General features: G+C 44.2%; 1 protein-coding gene across 5 annotated transcripts in view; it reads left to right on the forward strand.

Moving 5' to 3' along the window:
• The window catches only part of AXIN2 (axin 2), a 33,708-nt gene extending 17,665 nt beyond the window's left edge, over positions 1-16,043 (forward strand). For all 5 annotated transcript variants that reach the window (XM_024104616.3, XM_065563662.1, XM_008167623.4 and 2 more), the window contains 7 exons: positions 1,536-1,676; positions 1,971-2,458; positions 2,629-2,811; positions 3,124-3,354; positions 4,008-4,103; positions 5,590-5,757; positions 14,250-16,043. In XM_024104616.3, the coding sequence (XP_023960384.2) occupies positions 1,536-1,676; positions 1,971-2,458; positions 2,629-2,811; positions 3,124-3,354; positions 4,008-4,103; positions 5,590-5,757; positions 14,250-14,376 (1,434 nt within the window). In that variant the 3' untranslated portion in view covers positions 14,377-16,043. The remainder of the gene's footprint in view (positions 1-1,535; positions 1,677-1,970; positions 2,459-2,628; positions 2,812-3,123; positions 3,355-4,007; positions 4,104-5,589; positions 5,758-14,249) is intronic.
• Positions 16,044-16,363: the final 320 nt, after the last annotated feature.

The raw sequence follows: 16,363 nt of genomic DNA on the forward strand, positions 1-16,363 counted from the left end.
CCAAGACTTCAAAAACACAGTTGGCAGTTAATAGGATTTACTAGCTTCTCAGAAGAGAGAGATTGGTAGCCAGTATGTGCCTTCTAACAATAATAATAAAACAACTTTATCTGCCTTGGTTTTGAGGAAATCCAGTTCTTCTAGTTGTGTTGCTCCTGAAAACTAACTCATTGACTTGTTGATTCAGTGCAGACTTCAGGAAGGTGCTGCTGGTTCTTGCAGTGAATAAACTGTTTACACAGACAAGTAGAAACATATCTTGTCTTGAGATTAATATTCCAAAATTCCTCTTTCTTCTTTTTTAAGCAGCAAGACATTTTAGATACTGTTTCTGGAGTGTGCGTGTGTGTGTGGTGTGGGGGGGTATGTTGGATTGAATGGGGATTTTATTTTTTGGAAGGGAGGGTGTTCTTCACCCCCTTCTATAAAGAAAGTTCTGTAGCCTGAGCTTGTAAATTAGATTATTTTGTCCCAGGGCGTGCAAATCGACTTTCTCTGTAAGGCAGTGCTTTGATCAGGGACTGAATAGAGCTGGCTTGTGTAAGAGTGACAATTTCCAGCAGAGTGGCCTTTTTCTACCCTCACATCATTTCTGGAGCTAAGTGGTTGTCGGAGAGAGGCCCTGCCTCATCTGGTGGGTAGTACGTGAAAGAGTTGGCAGTTCAGCTTTCTGCTTCAAAAAAAAAAAAGGTGGGGGGCAGAGGGGAAGATAGGGGTGAGGGCGAAGAGTGGGGTGTGTTTGGGGGGAGAAGATGACAGGAAGGAGGAGGAAGAACTCTGGGTGGTTTCCCTTTCTTTTCTCCCATGTTTGCTTCTTTTGGCAGAAATTCTCGTTTGCCTTTTTATATTCTGCACTTGATTTGGAGATGTTCCCTTTTTCCCTTGATAGATCTGCTTGAGGCAGCCAAGCTCAGCAGTGTACCACTACTAGCCTGCAGCAGCTTTCTTCATTTTCTGTACAAAGAGATTGGGGGAGGGGGGGAGAGGGAGATCTAGGACACTGTTGAGACAACACTACCTCAAAGGTGCCCAGTGTGTAGCCAGGAAATAAATTACCAGCACTTCTCTGATCTGCAACTGTTTGACTTTTTTTTTTTCTCCCTTTTTCTCCCCCATCTTATTTTTTTTAATTTCCAACTCCTTTCTGTTTATACTCCACTTTATTCCTTCAGTTAAAGGCTCTCCCTCCCACCTCAGAGGTTTTTTTTTTTTTATTTGATGTTTGACAACAGTCTTTGAAGATTTTCTACTTCAGAGTAGCTACTGATGGGCTGGTTGTACTACAGAGAGAACAAGCGGGGTTCCTCGGAGTGCGACCAACTGCTCCTGCCGAAGGCAAACGCTAGTGGGAAGGATGTCACTCCATGAGGCCACAGCACTAGCTCATAAAAATCCAGGGCAGGCGATTTGCGGTAGTCTCTTCATCCAAACATGGAGACACAACAAGCATAGTGGGGCCAGAAATGGTGCACCAGCTAAAGTGCTTGCACTGCCTGCTAAACATGACTTACCCCTTTTGTCCCTGCTCTGTGTAGAGAACCCACCGTCTTCCTAAGGAAATGACCCCTGTGGAACCAGCTACCTTCGCGGCTGAACTGATCTCCCGGTTGGAAAAGCTGAAGCAAGAGCAAGAAACGATGGATAGTCTGGAGGAGAGGCTACAGCAAATCAAAGAGGTAGGAGGATTAACCCCTCCGGCGCCGGCGTGGTGCTTGGCGCCTGCTGATCCGACATCTTTCTTGGGGGGTGGGAGGGAGCGGCATAGCCTGTCTGCACTTAGTGTAATGGAAGACCGCTTTTCTTTGTAAGCTGTATTTTGCATGCTTTAATGATCTGTCCTCAGTACCGGTGTGTCTGCTGTCCAGCAGCAATGCACGCTCTGCTTTCCCCGCTCGCCTAGTGGGAAGAGCCCCTGTTCCTGTGGCGCACTGTGCTTTTTATTTATTTCTTACTAATGTTGCACCTTCAAGGAAGAAGAGAAGGAGGGATCAGAGCTACCTGCCAACACGCAGACCAATCGGGAGGCAGCAACCACTCAGCATCAGCAACACTCGCTCACTCTCCTGCCATCCGGCAGCTACGAGGAGGACCCGCAGGCAATCCTGGATGACCATCTATCGCGAGTGCTGAAGACTCCCGGCTGCCAGTCACCTGGCATGGGGCGGCACAGCCCCCGCTCCCGCTCCCCGGACCGCCTCCTGGGAGGCAAGCCACAGCCAAGCCCGGCATTGCCCGCTGCCTGCACCCTCATCAGTAAAGGATTTATCACCAAGCAGACCACCAAGCACGTCCACCACCACTACATCCACCACCACACCATCCCCAAGACTAAAGAGCAGATAGAAGTCGAGGCAGCACAGCGGGTCCAGTGCTTCTGTCCTGGGGGCAGCGACTCCAACTGCTATTCGAAATGCAAGAGCCACTCGAAAGGGACGGAGCTTCCGCTGGAGCAGTTTGGGTAAGTTACAGGAGTTTATTTTTCAGTAAGAGGGAGGTGGGCTTGATTTAGAAAACCAGGTGGAATTAGCCCCTTAAAAACATTGGGAAGTGTGGTCATGACACGAGCCCAGGATATTAACGGTGCCTGCTGGGGACGGGGAACCCTGTCCCCTGGTATCTTATCCTTAGCAAACCCGGCACGCTGACGAAGAGGAACGGCAAAGTAACAGATGGCGTCGCCCTGCCGGCCGGGGAAGCAGGGCTATCCGCAATGCCCGGGCTCCAGCTACCTGGGGGCGAAGCAGATCGGTCACAGAACGTCTGGCAGTGGATGCTGGAGAGTGAGAGACAAAATAAGCACAAGCCTCATAGGTAAATATACAGCTGTCTACAGCAATATCGCTCCCGGTAAATATTTATATATTACATAGGCTGTCTATTTTTACAATCGCTAAAAACAAATGAGACTCTTTGCTCCTCCGGTTTAATATAAAAGCCATTCTGCAGAACCAGAAAAACCACAAAAATGTCATGTTTTTGGCAGTAAACCCTTTTCATGTTATGACAGACTTTGGGGAGGGAGCGAGCAGAATAGGAGCTGCTATTGAAGTCATATTTTCCAGCTTTTATAAGCCGGTTCCTTTCCTCTTCTCTTCCTCCCCCCTGCCCCACTCCGCCCCCCAGCACACAAAGCACAAAGAAGGCCTACAATTTGGAGTCCACCAAAGGGATCCCCAGTGAGCGCCCGGCCCGCCATCACCTGTGGGGGAACAGCAATCACTCACGTGGGGCACAGCCTGCCCACCCTTTCGTCCAGGATCCCACCATGCCCCCGCTGACCCCGCCCAACACCCTCGCCCAACTGGAGGAAGCCTGCCGCAGGCTAGCGGAAGTGTCCAAGCCTCAGAAACAAAGGTAACTACAAAGGGGAATGGCGGGGAGGGGGAGTGAAAAGTCTCCTTAACTTTTCCAGCCCTGAGTGCCTCATTTTATTAGTTCTCGCTGATAGGCAGACGCCCCCTGCAGGGAATGGGTGTGAATCACCAATATGGCTTTCTTTAGGAGGAGCCTTATTTCAGGCTGCTTGTTTCCTTCTTCCCGCAGGCTCCCCGCCATCTCCCAAGGGGCATTACTGGCTGGCAGGCAGGTGAACTTAGCAAGCTAACAGTAGACATCCAGGTAGCTAGAAATTTTATGTGATGTGCATGTAGTCTTGCTTTCCACTGTAGGAAGAGGTCCAGATTTGTAATGGGAGGTGAGAAAGGGGATGCATTGCCACAAAACATATAACTTAAGCCCCGAAGATGAATTGTTTTTGTTTTGTTTTGTTTCCCCCCAGTCCTCAATAGTTTGAATTCCACGTTCTGCCTCTCACTATCACAATGTGTTGAATTAGGTTGTTTATCGTGCATTTGGATACGGAAGGGTAAATTAGTCCATAGCATTCTTAATTCTTCCTTTTGATTGTGTTTTGATGCAAAGAGGGAACTTAATGGCCTACAGAAGACTTCAATTAAGAAGATGTATTTTAACTTAATTTTGTTTGTTTGTTTATCCCCCAACTTCAGATGTTCAACCTCAAATCAGCAGAGGGATCGAAACCACTCATCTTCTGTTCAGGGGGGAAATGCCCCTTTTTGCAATGCAAGTCTAACTACAGAAGAGTATGTACATATATACATTCCATGTATTTCCACGGCTTTTAACTATACTTGCATTAAATGGATGGCACTTTGAAAATAGACATTTTTATATCTGACGTTTAGTCTTTCAAACATACTTTTGTTCTCTTTCTTAAAAAAAAAAAAAAGAGAGAGAAATTTTCAAATCTTGTTTCTGGTTCTTTTTAACTTGCATTCCTGTAAAGTGGACAAAGATTGGATTAGTCTAATTACAGGATGGTTCTTTTAACAAGAAATCTGCTACAGAGAGGTCTAAAATGGCCTAAATAATTAAAGTTTTCTTTTTTACCCTCTTCATCTTAAGCAATGAGCAATGTTTGAAGTCCAGACTAAGCCACCTGACTAGAGTCTTTCATTTTTAATTGGTTGACCTTAAATCCACCAGCTGTCTTTGCTAGGAGCTTTTTTTTCTGAAGCCACTCTACAAAGACTTAGAACAAATTAGGAAGACTACATTACTGTGGACTAACACTTGGTGACCTTTTGACATGCCAAGTATACGTTGCCTCAGAAGTAGTTCTGGATTTAGCTACATGGCATTCACTGCACTGTTGCTATTTTGTAATATAGTAATTTTTTATTATTCTTTAAGAAGTGTTCCTCATTTCAAGTAACAAGGTCCACCTTATTTTTGCCTGGTTGTTCACGGCTACAGTAATTCGGTTTAGTAATACAGTACTTGTCCTGTGCATTCGGGACAAGTCATCTTAGTGCTTTGAGCACTTTTTGAATGGCAGGCTTTGAAATTCCAGCAACACCCTTTAACGAGTGTATACCTGGAGCGAAATAATTAAACTGTTATTCTCTGCCATATAATTTGTATGAATGAAAATGGTGCGAGTTATCTTTGTGACCTTTGAAGGCCAGACATGAAATAGTTAATTTGGTTTAATGGGAATGTGTTTAGCATAATGGTTAGAGCCCTAACCACTGGGGGTTACTGTTTGAGCCTCAGCAGACCATGTGATCTCTGTCCCTCATCCATAAAATGGGAACAGTTCCCTGTTGCACAGGTGTGCTCTGAGGCATAGTTCATGAACTGACTAACTGTCAGGGTGGTTAAACACTGGAACAAATTGCCTAGGGAGGTTGTGGAATCTTCGTCTCTGGAGATATTTAAGAGTAGATTAGATAAATGTCTATCAGGGATGGTCTAGACAGTATTTGGTCCTGCCATGCGGGCAGGGGACTGGACTCGATGACCTCTCGAGGTCCCTTCCAGTCCTATAATCTATGAATCTATGAATGAGCCTCTTATTATTTGTATTAGCACAGCACCTAGAAGCGGGCCAGGACCCTGTCGTGTTAAGTGCTGTACAAACATGGCACATACGTTTGCCTTCATTGCATCGGACTTTCAAATCGAACCTCTGGCATCAATCTGGTTGCCATTGTCTATAGTAGAAATATTGGATTTCAGTGAAGTCTTTGTTTCCAAATAAGAAACATGCTTTGTTTTTTGTTGCAGTCACAAAGAGCCAAAGAAACTCCCAGTGGTTCATGCCTCCCAGTCCAGTGACTTGGTCGTCACTTATTTTTTCTGTGGAGAAGAAATACCCTACAGGAGGATGTTAAAGGCCCAGAGCCTGACACTTGGGCACTTTAAAGAGCAGCTGAGCAAAAAGGGAAATTATAGGTAAGAATCTCGTGGTTTCTTTCGTCTGCTGAGACTATGAACCAAAATAACCAGCAAATATGTTTCTACAAACCCGCCCACAAGTAAAAACTTACAGCACCTTTTTTGGGAGGTTGGCTGCACTGGCTCACTCAACTCTCTTCTGTCCTTTTTCTACTCCCCCACCAAAGCCAGGGTGGTTTAGAGAGACAGACTTGGGTACTATGTTGTTGCACTTGGCCTTGTCTCATGGGTCAGTGAGCTTGGTTGATGTCCCCCCTGATGTCTGTCCCCCAAGAATTGCATAAGAGAACACTGATTGGCCATGGGCAGCTATTGCCTACATGTTGACTCCCACAAAAAGGAAAGATGCTCTTGTGGTTACGGGGTTGGGCTGGGACTCTGAGAGATCTAGGTTCAGTTCCCTCTACCTCTGACTTCCTGCCAGACCTTGAGCTTAATCTATCGGTGGCTCCATTCCCCATCTATAATGGGGATAATGGCACTTCTCCGCCTCACAGGGGCGTTAATGTTTGTGAGGCACTTGGCCTCCTTTGGCAGAGCCTCCACATAAGTAAGGTAGGTTCATTCTGGGGTTGGGGATGTGAGAGATGCTTTCAGGAATTTTGTTTTCAACCTAGTTGAGTTCCTGCAGATGCTCTTGGCCTGTTTCTAAGCACCTTTCAGTTAGAAATACCAAGCCTTGGAGGATGAATTCCATTGAATGACACTTAAAAAAACAAACAAACCCCGCCCCCCTGTCTTCCCGCTCCTCCTTATAGCCACCCATATGAATATAAGGAATTCTAATGGTCTAAGATTGTGTCTGGTATCTGCTGCTTAGAAGCCAGTTTCCCCTGTTTGCTGTCTTTTTGTAATGTTCATTCCAATTACAGTGGCTTTGTCCTCAGTTATTTTTTACTGTATTAGCCAAACGGATCTGATCAGTAATGAACTGACCATGTCCTATCGGTCGACGAGGCTCTTTCATCTGTACAAAGGAAACAGACAGGTTTAAGTATTTTTAAATTTTTGTTTTGAATTCGGCACTCCTCCCAGGTGCCAGAGGGCGCCCTCTGGAGACAGAAGTCACAGAAATGTCAAAACAGTACAACTTTCCCCAGGTGGTCCCACCAGTGAATCTTCACTGGCTTTGAAAGGTCCACTAGAGTCTAGTCACCTGGTGGCTTTCTGTTTTATGTGGATGCTTGTCCAGTGGGGCTGGGGTTTGAGACCCCCATATCCCCCGTCCCTCCCAACTGCCTTTGGATGGCAACAACTTGTAATTGCTACCAACTTGAGCTGGATCTGAACTGGCAACCAAGCAGTGCAAAGGGTGTCTCTCCTATTACCCTGTTCTCTCAACCGTCATTTAGTGCCTCCAGAACATCTCATTCGGTTTCCTATGAAATTCTTTCTTGTGATGCTAGGGTGCTTGAATAGGATATTAAAACTTCTGTGGCCCTAAAGCCCCTGCAGGTGCAATTATTTGTGCCTTGTCAGACTGTAATTACTTTAGAAAATGTTTTTAAGTGACTGACAAGGATGAAACAATGTTTTGCTTAGATCTCTCCCCTTTACACCTGGGTAAAGACAATACAGAAATTTATAAAAGGAACTTGGGTACGTGCCCAGTATTTTATCTTGCACAGACACAAGGTGAAACTAATTACACAAATGTGTGTACCTCCAGGGAATCATTTTGATCTAAGCTTTGACTTTTGGCTGGACTTTGAGTGAAACTGCAGGTGACCTTCAGGGAAGAGGGCCGTGCTACCCAGAGTAGAGTGAGTGTGTGTCTGTCTGTCTGTGCTGGGGAGGCAGTAACTAGACTGCTTTGGTCACATCTGGCATTGATTTCTTTTTAAGGCACACTTAATAAGCATGTCTTTGAAGCTTTTGCCTTTCATTTAATGCACAAAGACATGCATAAATGGTCGACTCTCAAAATTCTTTATTGATTGAATCAGTTTGCAACATGGGTACCTAAAAGCTCTATTATTGCTCCCTTTTCAATGCCAAAGTCAGGTGACCGACTATGCAGTGGGATATTCACCCAGCACATTGTGTTTCAGTCTTTTTCTTAAATACATAAATAAATAAAATAAAAAAATTAATGCTGATGGCATTAACAAAACACACACACACACACACACACACACACACACACACACACACACACACACACACACACACACACACACACACACACACACACACACACACACAAACTGGGTGGTGTCGGGTAATCTTAACATGGCAGCAGTTCAAAACAGAACAGCAACACCAGGCCTGCTAGATTCTATTGGTGCCAGATGTCAGGGGGGAAAAGGAGAAGCAGAGCTTGCCACATAAAACATGTTTGAATGGAAAGCCCATTTCTGTGAGCAAATAAGTGCCGAGCGACTTGTTTGAAGATGATGTGCGGGAGGATATTGCTTTGCTTCTCTCTCTCTCTCTCTCTCTCTCTCTCTCTCTCTCTCTCTCTCTCTCTGTGAAATAAGGTTGTAATTATGTAAAAGGTCATAGTGTGTTTTCTTAAATAAAGATTCAGTGTTCAAACAAACACAACATTTTTTGTAAACCCCAGCAGAGTTTGTTTGTGGGAAGTTATTGGGAAAGCAGGCTGCTCTCTGAAAGGGGGGTGGGGATGGGGAAAGCGGGGAGAAAGTCCTTAAAACTCATTCACATTTTTTTGCCTTTTGGTTTTGTTTTGGGCTTACTGGCTCATGGAATTACAGCTCTGACCTGCACCATTAAAATCAGTGGGAGCTTTGCCATTGACTTTAGTGAGTGTAGGTTCAAACCTTGTATGAAGAACTTAAATAAGCTATTTTCATGACCGAACCATTAAAAACACAATGCTGTACATCAGTCCAACTGGGAATGACTTTAAAAAAACCCAAGTAAATGTACCTTGACTAAATGTAGCTGTTTCACTCGCCCCTCTTCTCTCCCTACCTAATTTAGCTCGCCTTAAAAAATAAATTAAAAACTTCTTGTTACTAGGTGTTTAGTTTTTAAATATTTTTATAGCAAACTCATTATTTTAAAACTGCTAAAGCCCACTCCATGTTTTTAATAAAGTGAAAAATCCAAGTTAAATTTTGGGGAATCCTCCTATAAAAGTTATGACCTTTAACCCTCCAACACCTTGTTTGAAAATTATGGAGCAGGGGATTTTTTTTTTTTTTTTTTTTAAATCTTATCTGATGAGGATTTTCTTTTGCTGGTGATCAGATCACAAAGTGCTTTTTAAAGAGTGCGAGAGAGCAGGGCAGATTGGAGGAGGTGTGTGGTAGCAGACGGGCAGGCTCCTTAAATGCTAACCTTCTGAATGGAAGCCCTTCATTTGTGCATATGCAATTAAGCAGCCTTAGAAGGAAGAATGCTAGAAAAGGGATAAAAGGAACCTTTAATCAAGAAGCTGAACGGTCTAATTCGGGATAATAGAGGGGTCCTTACTGTTTGACACAAGAGGGGTGGGGGCACTTTTTGTCTGGGTGAGCATTGGCTTCATGATCTAACGACCCAGAGCAAAAGAGAAGGAATGCAGGACACTTCTACTTGACCTTCCAGTGTCAAATATTGCAAGCTTGACCAAGATTGCTCTTTGCATGCGACCAGTAGGAAGCATCCGAGAACAAACACAGCCATATCTGTGGATGCATGGTTTTAATTTTGTTAAATGCAAGGCACCCTGTTTCACAAACTGGACTAAGGGAGAAGTGCCACATACTTAGTCTTGTATCAGAGGGGTAGCCGTGTTAGTCTGAATCTGTAAAAAGCAACAGAGGGTCCTGTGGCACCTTTGAGACTAACAGAAGTACTGGGAGCATAAGCTTTCGTGGGTAAGAACCTCACTTCTTCAGATGCAAGTAATGGAAATCTCCAGAGGCAGGTATATATCAGTGTGGAGATAACGAGGTTAGTTCAATCAGGGAGGGTGAGGTGCTCTGCTAGCAGTTGAGGTGTGAACACCAAGGGAGGAGAAACTGTTTCTGTAGTTGGATAGCCATTCACAGTCTTTGTTTAATCCTGATCTGATGGTGTCAAATTTGCAAATGAACTGGAGCTCAGCAGTTTCTCTTTGGAGTCTGGTCCTGAAGTTTTTTTGCTGTAAGATGGCAACCTTTACATCTGCTATTGTGTGGCCAGGGAGGTTGAAGTGTTCTCCTACAGGTTTTTGTATATTGCCATTCCTGATATCTGACTTGTGTCCATTTATCCTCTTGCGTAGTGACTGTCCAGTTTGGCCAATGTACATAGCAGAGGGGCATTGCTGGCATATGATGGCATATATAACATTGGTGGACGTGCAGGTGAATGAGCCGGTGATGTTGTAGCTGATCTGGTTAGGTCCAGTGATGGTGTTGCTGGTGTAGATATGTGGGCAGAGTTGGCATCGAGGTTTGTTGCATGGGTTGGTTCCTGAGTTAGAGTTGTTATGGTGCGGTGCGTGGTTGCTGGTGAGAATATGCTTAAGGTTGGCAGGTTGTCTGTGGGCGAGGACTGGCCTGCCTCCCAAGGTCTGTGAAAGTGAGGGATCATTGTCCAGGATGGGTTGTAGATCACTGATGATGCGTTGGAGAGGTTTAAGCTGAGGACTGTAGGTGATGGCCAGTGGAGTTCTGTTGGTTTCTCTTCTGGGCATGTCTTGTAGCAGGAGGCTTCTGGGTACACGTCTGGCTCTGTTGATTTGTTTCTTTATTTCCTTGTGTGGGTATCGTAGTTTTGAGAATGCTAGGTGAAGATCTTGTAGGTGTTGGTCTCTGTCTGAGGGGTTGGAGCAGATGCGATTGTACCTCAGTGCTTGGCTGTAGACGATGGATCGTGTGGTGTGACCGGGGTGGAAGCTGGAGGCATGAAGGTAGGCGTAGCGGTCGGTGGGTTTTCGGTATAGGGTGGTTTTAATGTGGCCATCGCTTATTTGTACGGTGGTGTCCAGGAAGTGGACCTCCCGTGTAGATTGGTCCAGGCTGAGGTTGATGGTGGGGTGGAAGCTGTTGAAAGCATGGTGGAATTCTTCCAGGGCCTCCTTCCCATGGGTCCAGATGATGAAGATGTCATCAATATAGCGTAGGTAGAGAAGGGGCATGAGTGGACGGGAGCTGAGGAAGCGTTGTTCCAGGTCAGCCATAAAAATGTTGGCATATTGTGGGGCCATGCGGGTGCCCATAGCGGTGCCACTGGTCTGGAGGTATATATTGTCACCAAATTTGAAATAATTGTGCGTGAGGATAAAGTCACAGAGCTCAGCAGTAAGTTGTGCTGTGTCATCATCAGGGATACTGTTCCTGACAGCTTGTATTCCATCTGTATGTGGGATGTTTGTGTAGAGAGCCTCTACATCCATGGTGGCTAGGATGGTGTTTTCTGGGAGGTCACCAATGCATTGTAGTTTCCTCAGGAAATCTGTGGTGTCACGGAGGTAGCTGGGAGTGCTGGTGGCGTAGGGTCTGAGTAGGGAGTCCACATATCCAGACAGTCCTTCAGTGAGAGTGCCAATGCCCGAGATGATGGGGCGTCCAGGATTTCCAGGTTTGTGGATCTTAGGTAGTAGATAGAATAACCCCGGTCGGGGCTCTAAGGGTATGTTGATTTGTTCCTGTGTTAGTGTAGGGAGTGTCCTGAGTAGATGGTGTAGTTTCTTAGTGTATTCCTCAGTGGGATCTGAGGAAAGCGGCCTGTAGAATTGGGTATTGGAGAGTTGTCTGGCAGCCTCCTTCTGGTAGTCAGACCTGTTCATGATGACAACAGCACCTCCTTTATCAGCTTCTTTGATGATAATGTCAGCGTGGTTTCTGAGGCTGTGGATGGCATTGCGTTCTGCACGACTTAGGTTATGAGGCAAGCGATGTTGTTTTTCCACAATTTCTGCCTGTGCACGTCGGCGGAAGCATTCTATGTATAGGTCCAGACTGTCATTTCGACCCTCAGGAGGAGTCCATGTGGAGTTCTTCTTCCTGTGTTGTTGGTGGGAGGGTATCTGTGTATCAGTGCGCTGTTCAGTGTTATCATGAAAGTATTCTTTGAGTCGGAGGCGGCGAAAGTAGGCTTCCAGATCACCACAGAACTGTATCATGTTCGTGGGGGTGCTGGGGCAAAAGGAGAGTCCCCGAGATAGGACAGACTCTTCTGCTGGGTTGAGTGTGTAGCTGGATAAATTGACGATATTGCTGGGTGAGTTAGGGGTACCCCTGTTGTGGCCCCATGTGGCAGGTAGGATTTTAGACAGCTTACGGTCCTTTTTCCTTTGTAGAGAGGTGAAGTGTGTAATGTAGATCTCCTGTCTTATTTTAGTAAAGTCCGTTTGTGTGGAGGGTTGGTTATTTATGAGAGTCTCCAGGTTGGAGAGCTCTTTCTTGATGTTTTTCTGTTTGCTGTATAGGATGCTGATCAGGTGGTTCCTCAGTTTCTTTGATAACGTATGGCATAATCTCTCACTGTGGTCTGTGCAGTATGTAGATAGCAATGGATTTTTCACCTTCAGTCCATTTGGTATGATGTCCATCCGTTTGCATTTGGAAAGGAAGATGATATCTGTCTGTATTTGTGCAAGTTTCTTCATGAGGTTGATAGATTTCCATTCCATACGGCTAAATGCAGTGCCTTGCATGGTGTCAAGTATCAGAGGGGTAGCCGTGTTAGTCTGAATCTGTAAAAAGCAACAGAGGGTCCTGTGGCACCTTTGAGACTAACAGAAGTACTGGGAGCATAAGCTTTCGTGGGTAAGAACCTCACTTCTTCAGATGCAAGTAATGGAAATCTCCAGAGGCAGGTATATATCAGTGTGGAGATAACGAGGTTAGTTCAATCAGGGAGGGTGAGGTGCTCTGCTAGCAGTTGAGGTGTGAACACCAAGGGAGGAGAAACTGTTTCTGTAGTTGGATAGCCATTCACAGTCTTTGTTTAATCCTGATCTGATGGTGTCAAATTTGCAAATGAACTGGAGCTCAGCAGTTTCTCTTTGGAGTCTGGTCCTGAAGTTTTTTTGCTGTAAGATGGCAACCTTTACATCTGCTATTGTGTGGCCAGGGAGGTTGAAGTGTTCTCCTACAGGTTTTTGTATATTGCCATTCCTGATATCTGACTTGTGTCCATTTATCCTCTTGCGTAGTGACTGTCCAGTTTGGCCAATGTACATAGCAGAGGGGCATTGCTGGCATATGATGGCATATATAACATTGGTGGACGTGCAGGTGAATGAGCCGGTGATGTTGTAGCTGATCTGGTTAGGTCCAGTGATGGTGTTGCTGGTGTAGATATGTGGGCAGAGTTGGCATCGAGGTTTGTTGCATGGGTTGGTTCCTGAGTTAGAGTTGTTATGGTGCGGTGCGTGGTTGCTGGTGAGAATATGCTTAAGGTTGGCAGGTTGTCTGTGGGCGAGGACTGGCCTGCCTCCCAAGGTCTGTGAAAGTGAGGGATCATTGTCCAGGATGGGTTGTAGATCACTGATGATGCGTTGGAGAGGTTTAAGCTGAGGACTGTAGGTGATGGCCAGTGGAGTTCTGTTGGTTTCTCTTCTGGGCATGTCTTGTAGCAGGAGGCTTCTGGGTACACGTCTGGCTCTGTTGATTTGTTTCTTTATTTCCTTGTGTGGGTATCGTAGTTTTGAGAATGCTAGGTGAAGATCTTGTAGGTGTTGGTCAGAAACTGCTGAGCTCCAGTTCATTTGCAAATTTGACACCATCAGATCAGGATTAAACAAAGACTGTGAATGGCTATCCAACTACAGAAACAGTTTCTCCTCCCTTGGTGTTCACACCTCAACTGCTAGCAGAGCACCTCACCCTCCCTGATTGAACTAACCTCGTTATCTCCACACTGATATATACCTGCCTCTGGAGATTTCCATTACTTGCATCTGAAGAAGTGAGGTTCTTACCCACGAAAGCTTATGCTCCCAGTACTTCTGTTAGTCTCAAAGGTGCCACAGGACCCTCTGATACTTAGTCTTGTTTTGCAGAAAGCATGTGACCGACTTTGAGTTACTGTTTTTTTTGTTTTTTTTTTTTCCTAAAGAGCCTTTTTTAATAAAAGCTTCTCAATGCCATATTGTGCTCCAGAATTTATGCATGAAAGAAAGGAGAACAAAAACTAGTTTTTTATTTTGTTAAGTAAGATGTTTGGCCCGAGTTTGCTCTGCTTTTTATTTTCTCCTGTTGAAAATATCTGCTGCCAACATGTATAACTTGTTCAAGGCACTGTCCCTGAGGTGCCCTATTTTATTAAGTAGTATACTCCATTCCTTTGCTCTTGTTCCTCAAACGCTGCTTGGGCTGGCTGTAGTTGCATCCATTCTAAATCGAATATTGGCAGATGCATGCAAACAGATCACTTGTGAGTTATGGAGGATTTTAATGGTATTGGACTTTCTTGGTTATCTTGTTACGCTCATGTGAAAGGAGAATTGGACCCTTTGTTGGAAAGGTTTGCTGCTGTTATCTAAAAAGAATTGTAAAGTAACACTTCATTATTTAAACTGCTTCCTCCCCCCTCTTCTCCCTCAGGTATTATTTCAAAAAAGCAAGCGACGAATTTGACTGTGGTGCAGTTTTTGAAGAAATTTGGGAAGACGACACAATTCTGCCCATGTATGAAGGAAGGATTCTTGGGAAAGTAGAGAGGATTGATTGATGGCATCTGTGTTTCTTTAACGCAACCTAAGCTAAAGATGTCTTTGGACACGCAACAACAACAAAAACTTTGAAGGAAAGTTTTGAACCAATGAAGAAGAAAGTGAGGCCTATGAAGACTTTGCCAAATTAGCCTTAGAGAAAAAAAAATGGCATTTATTATTCATGAGTTGGGTACTGAGATGATTAAAAAAAACAACAACCCTGAACTATTTATTAAAAACATGACCACTGTTGGCTATTGAAGATGCAGACCATGTTTGAGAGACTTCCATACATAATATATGACTTCCTGGGGATCTGAAATCTATGGACTAAGAGAAACTGTGTATAGCTTACCTTACCAGTAATCCTTATTGATATTTATTGAACAGTCTGTTTTCCCTTAAGTCCAGTTTATGGATATGCTGCTTTAACAATGGTGAAAAGAGGGGTTGTGGGGGGAAAGGGGGAAAGAGTTGAAGGGGTTATTTTTTATGTCCCACAAGCTACAACTTGGGAGTTCAGCTCTAGGAGTGCATTAATAATTTCTACCACTTTAAAGGGATTGGGGTGGGGGTGGGGGAATTATGCTGTGCCCAATATTTCTCCAAATGAAGATAAAATTCTTTTCTAAAGAAATAATAATTTTAAAAAAATGGTCCTGCCATTCACTCATTTAGAGATTGGTGCATTTTAATCTAAGCTGCTCTAATGTGTAATAAAGGTCTTTAAGTGTTAAATATGTTAGATGCAATATAGGAACAGCAATTGGTTTCTGTCCCTGGGTGGTGAGGCTTTTTCTTTTTGTTGCTCTCATTGTGTGGGACTCCATGTTCTGTCCAGTGCCTATCTTTCGCAAGGCAGACTATAGCCAATCCCAAACCGAGGAGGAGGGCCGTAAGAGAAGCCAGTTTTCATTTACATTGTTAACACACCAAAAGGACACATTGCAAAAGCCAGGTTAAAACCCAGATGTGTATTCCACATAGCTAGCTAGCCTTTTATTTTGTTGGTAATTCTACTTCAATGTTAGCACATCTTGTATTTAAACTACATTCATATATGACAGGGTGAATTTTCCGATGCGTTTTTTGGTCTTACCTACATGACACCCATTCAAGCCAATGGGAGTTGTGGGTGAAGCTCCTTGCAACACTTTGAAAAGCTTCCTTGTGTGAGTGGGTGTGCGTGCATGAGTGTGTGTGTGAGTGGGTGTGCGTGTGTTGGGACAAAGCAACCCTTTTCCAAGAAAGACCTTGCATTTCTACATTTGGGTTTTGTGTTGATTAACTTAATCTGTGCATTCTGTTTGCCATTGCTACTTTGTATAATACGTCTGTATATATTGTAGAAAATGTATGGTGGAAAAAATAATAATACACTATCTCTAGTGTTTGAAAATTTATTCAGTACAGTACCTGTGCCGGCATGGTGTTACTTTGCCATGTGTTGCCCTATATTCAGGGTTCAAGCTTTCCCTTGTTTGTTTAAGGGGTTTATGTATAAATATATTTTATGCCTTTTATTACAAGTCCTGTACTCATGACTTTTGCCATGGCATTTTGTTCTACTTATACTGTAAATTATGCATTATAAAGAGTTTCATTTAAAGAAAATTACTTGGTACAATAATTATTGTAATTAAGAGATGTAGCCTTTATTAAAATTTTATATTTTTCAAATTAATATGGTCTGGTTTTTAATGTCTTAGGTTTATGGTTTTGAATGATGGTAGTACCTCAAGGCCCGGACTGAGCTCTGGTCCCCATTGTGTTTGCAAGCTATCCAGGCCAGGGACAGCCCATAATCTAAATAGACAAGACGGACAAAGAGTCAGGGAGAGGAACTATTACTCTTATGAGACACAGTAAGGGCTAAAATTTTCTCACACACAACCTTAAGTCCCAGTTTCAAAAGTAACTTGAGTACTTAGGAGTCTAAGGCCTTGGCTACACTCAGGACTTCCCAGCGCTGCGAGAGCTCTCCAGTACTCCACCTCTCTGAGG

Source organism: Chrysemys picta, chromosome 12 (assembly GCF_011386835.1).
Source record: "Chrysemys picta bellii isolate R12L10 chromosome 12, ASM1138683v2, whole genome shotgun sequence".
Lineage (NCBI taxonomy): Eukaryota > Metazoa > Chordata > Testudines > Emydidae > Chrysemys > Chrysemys picta.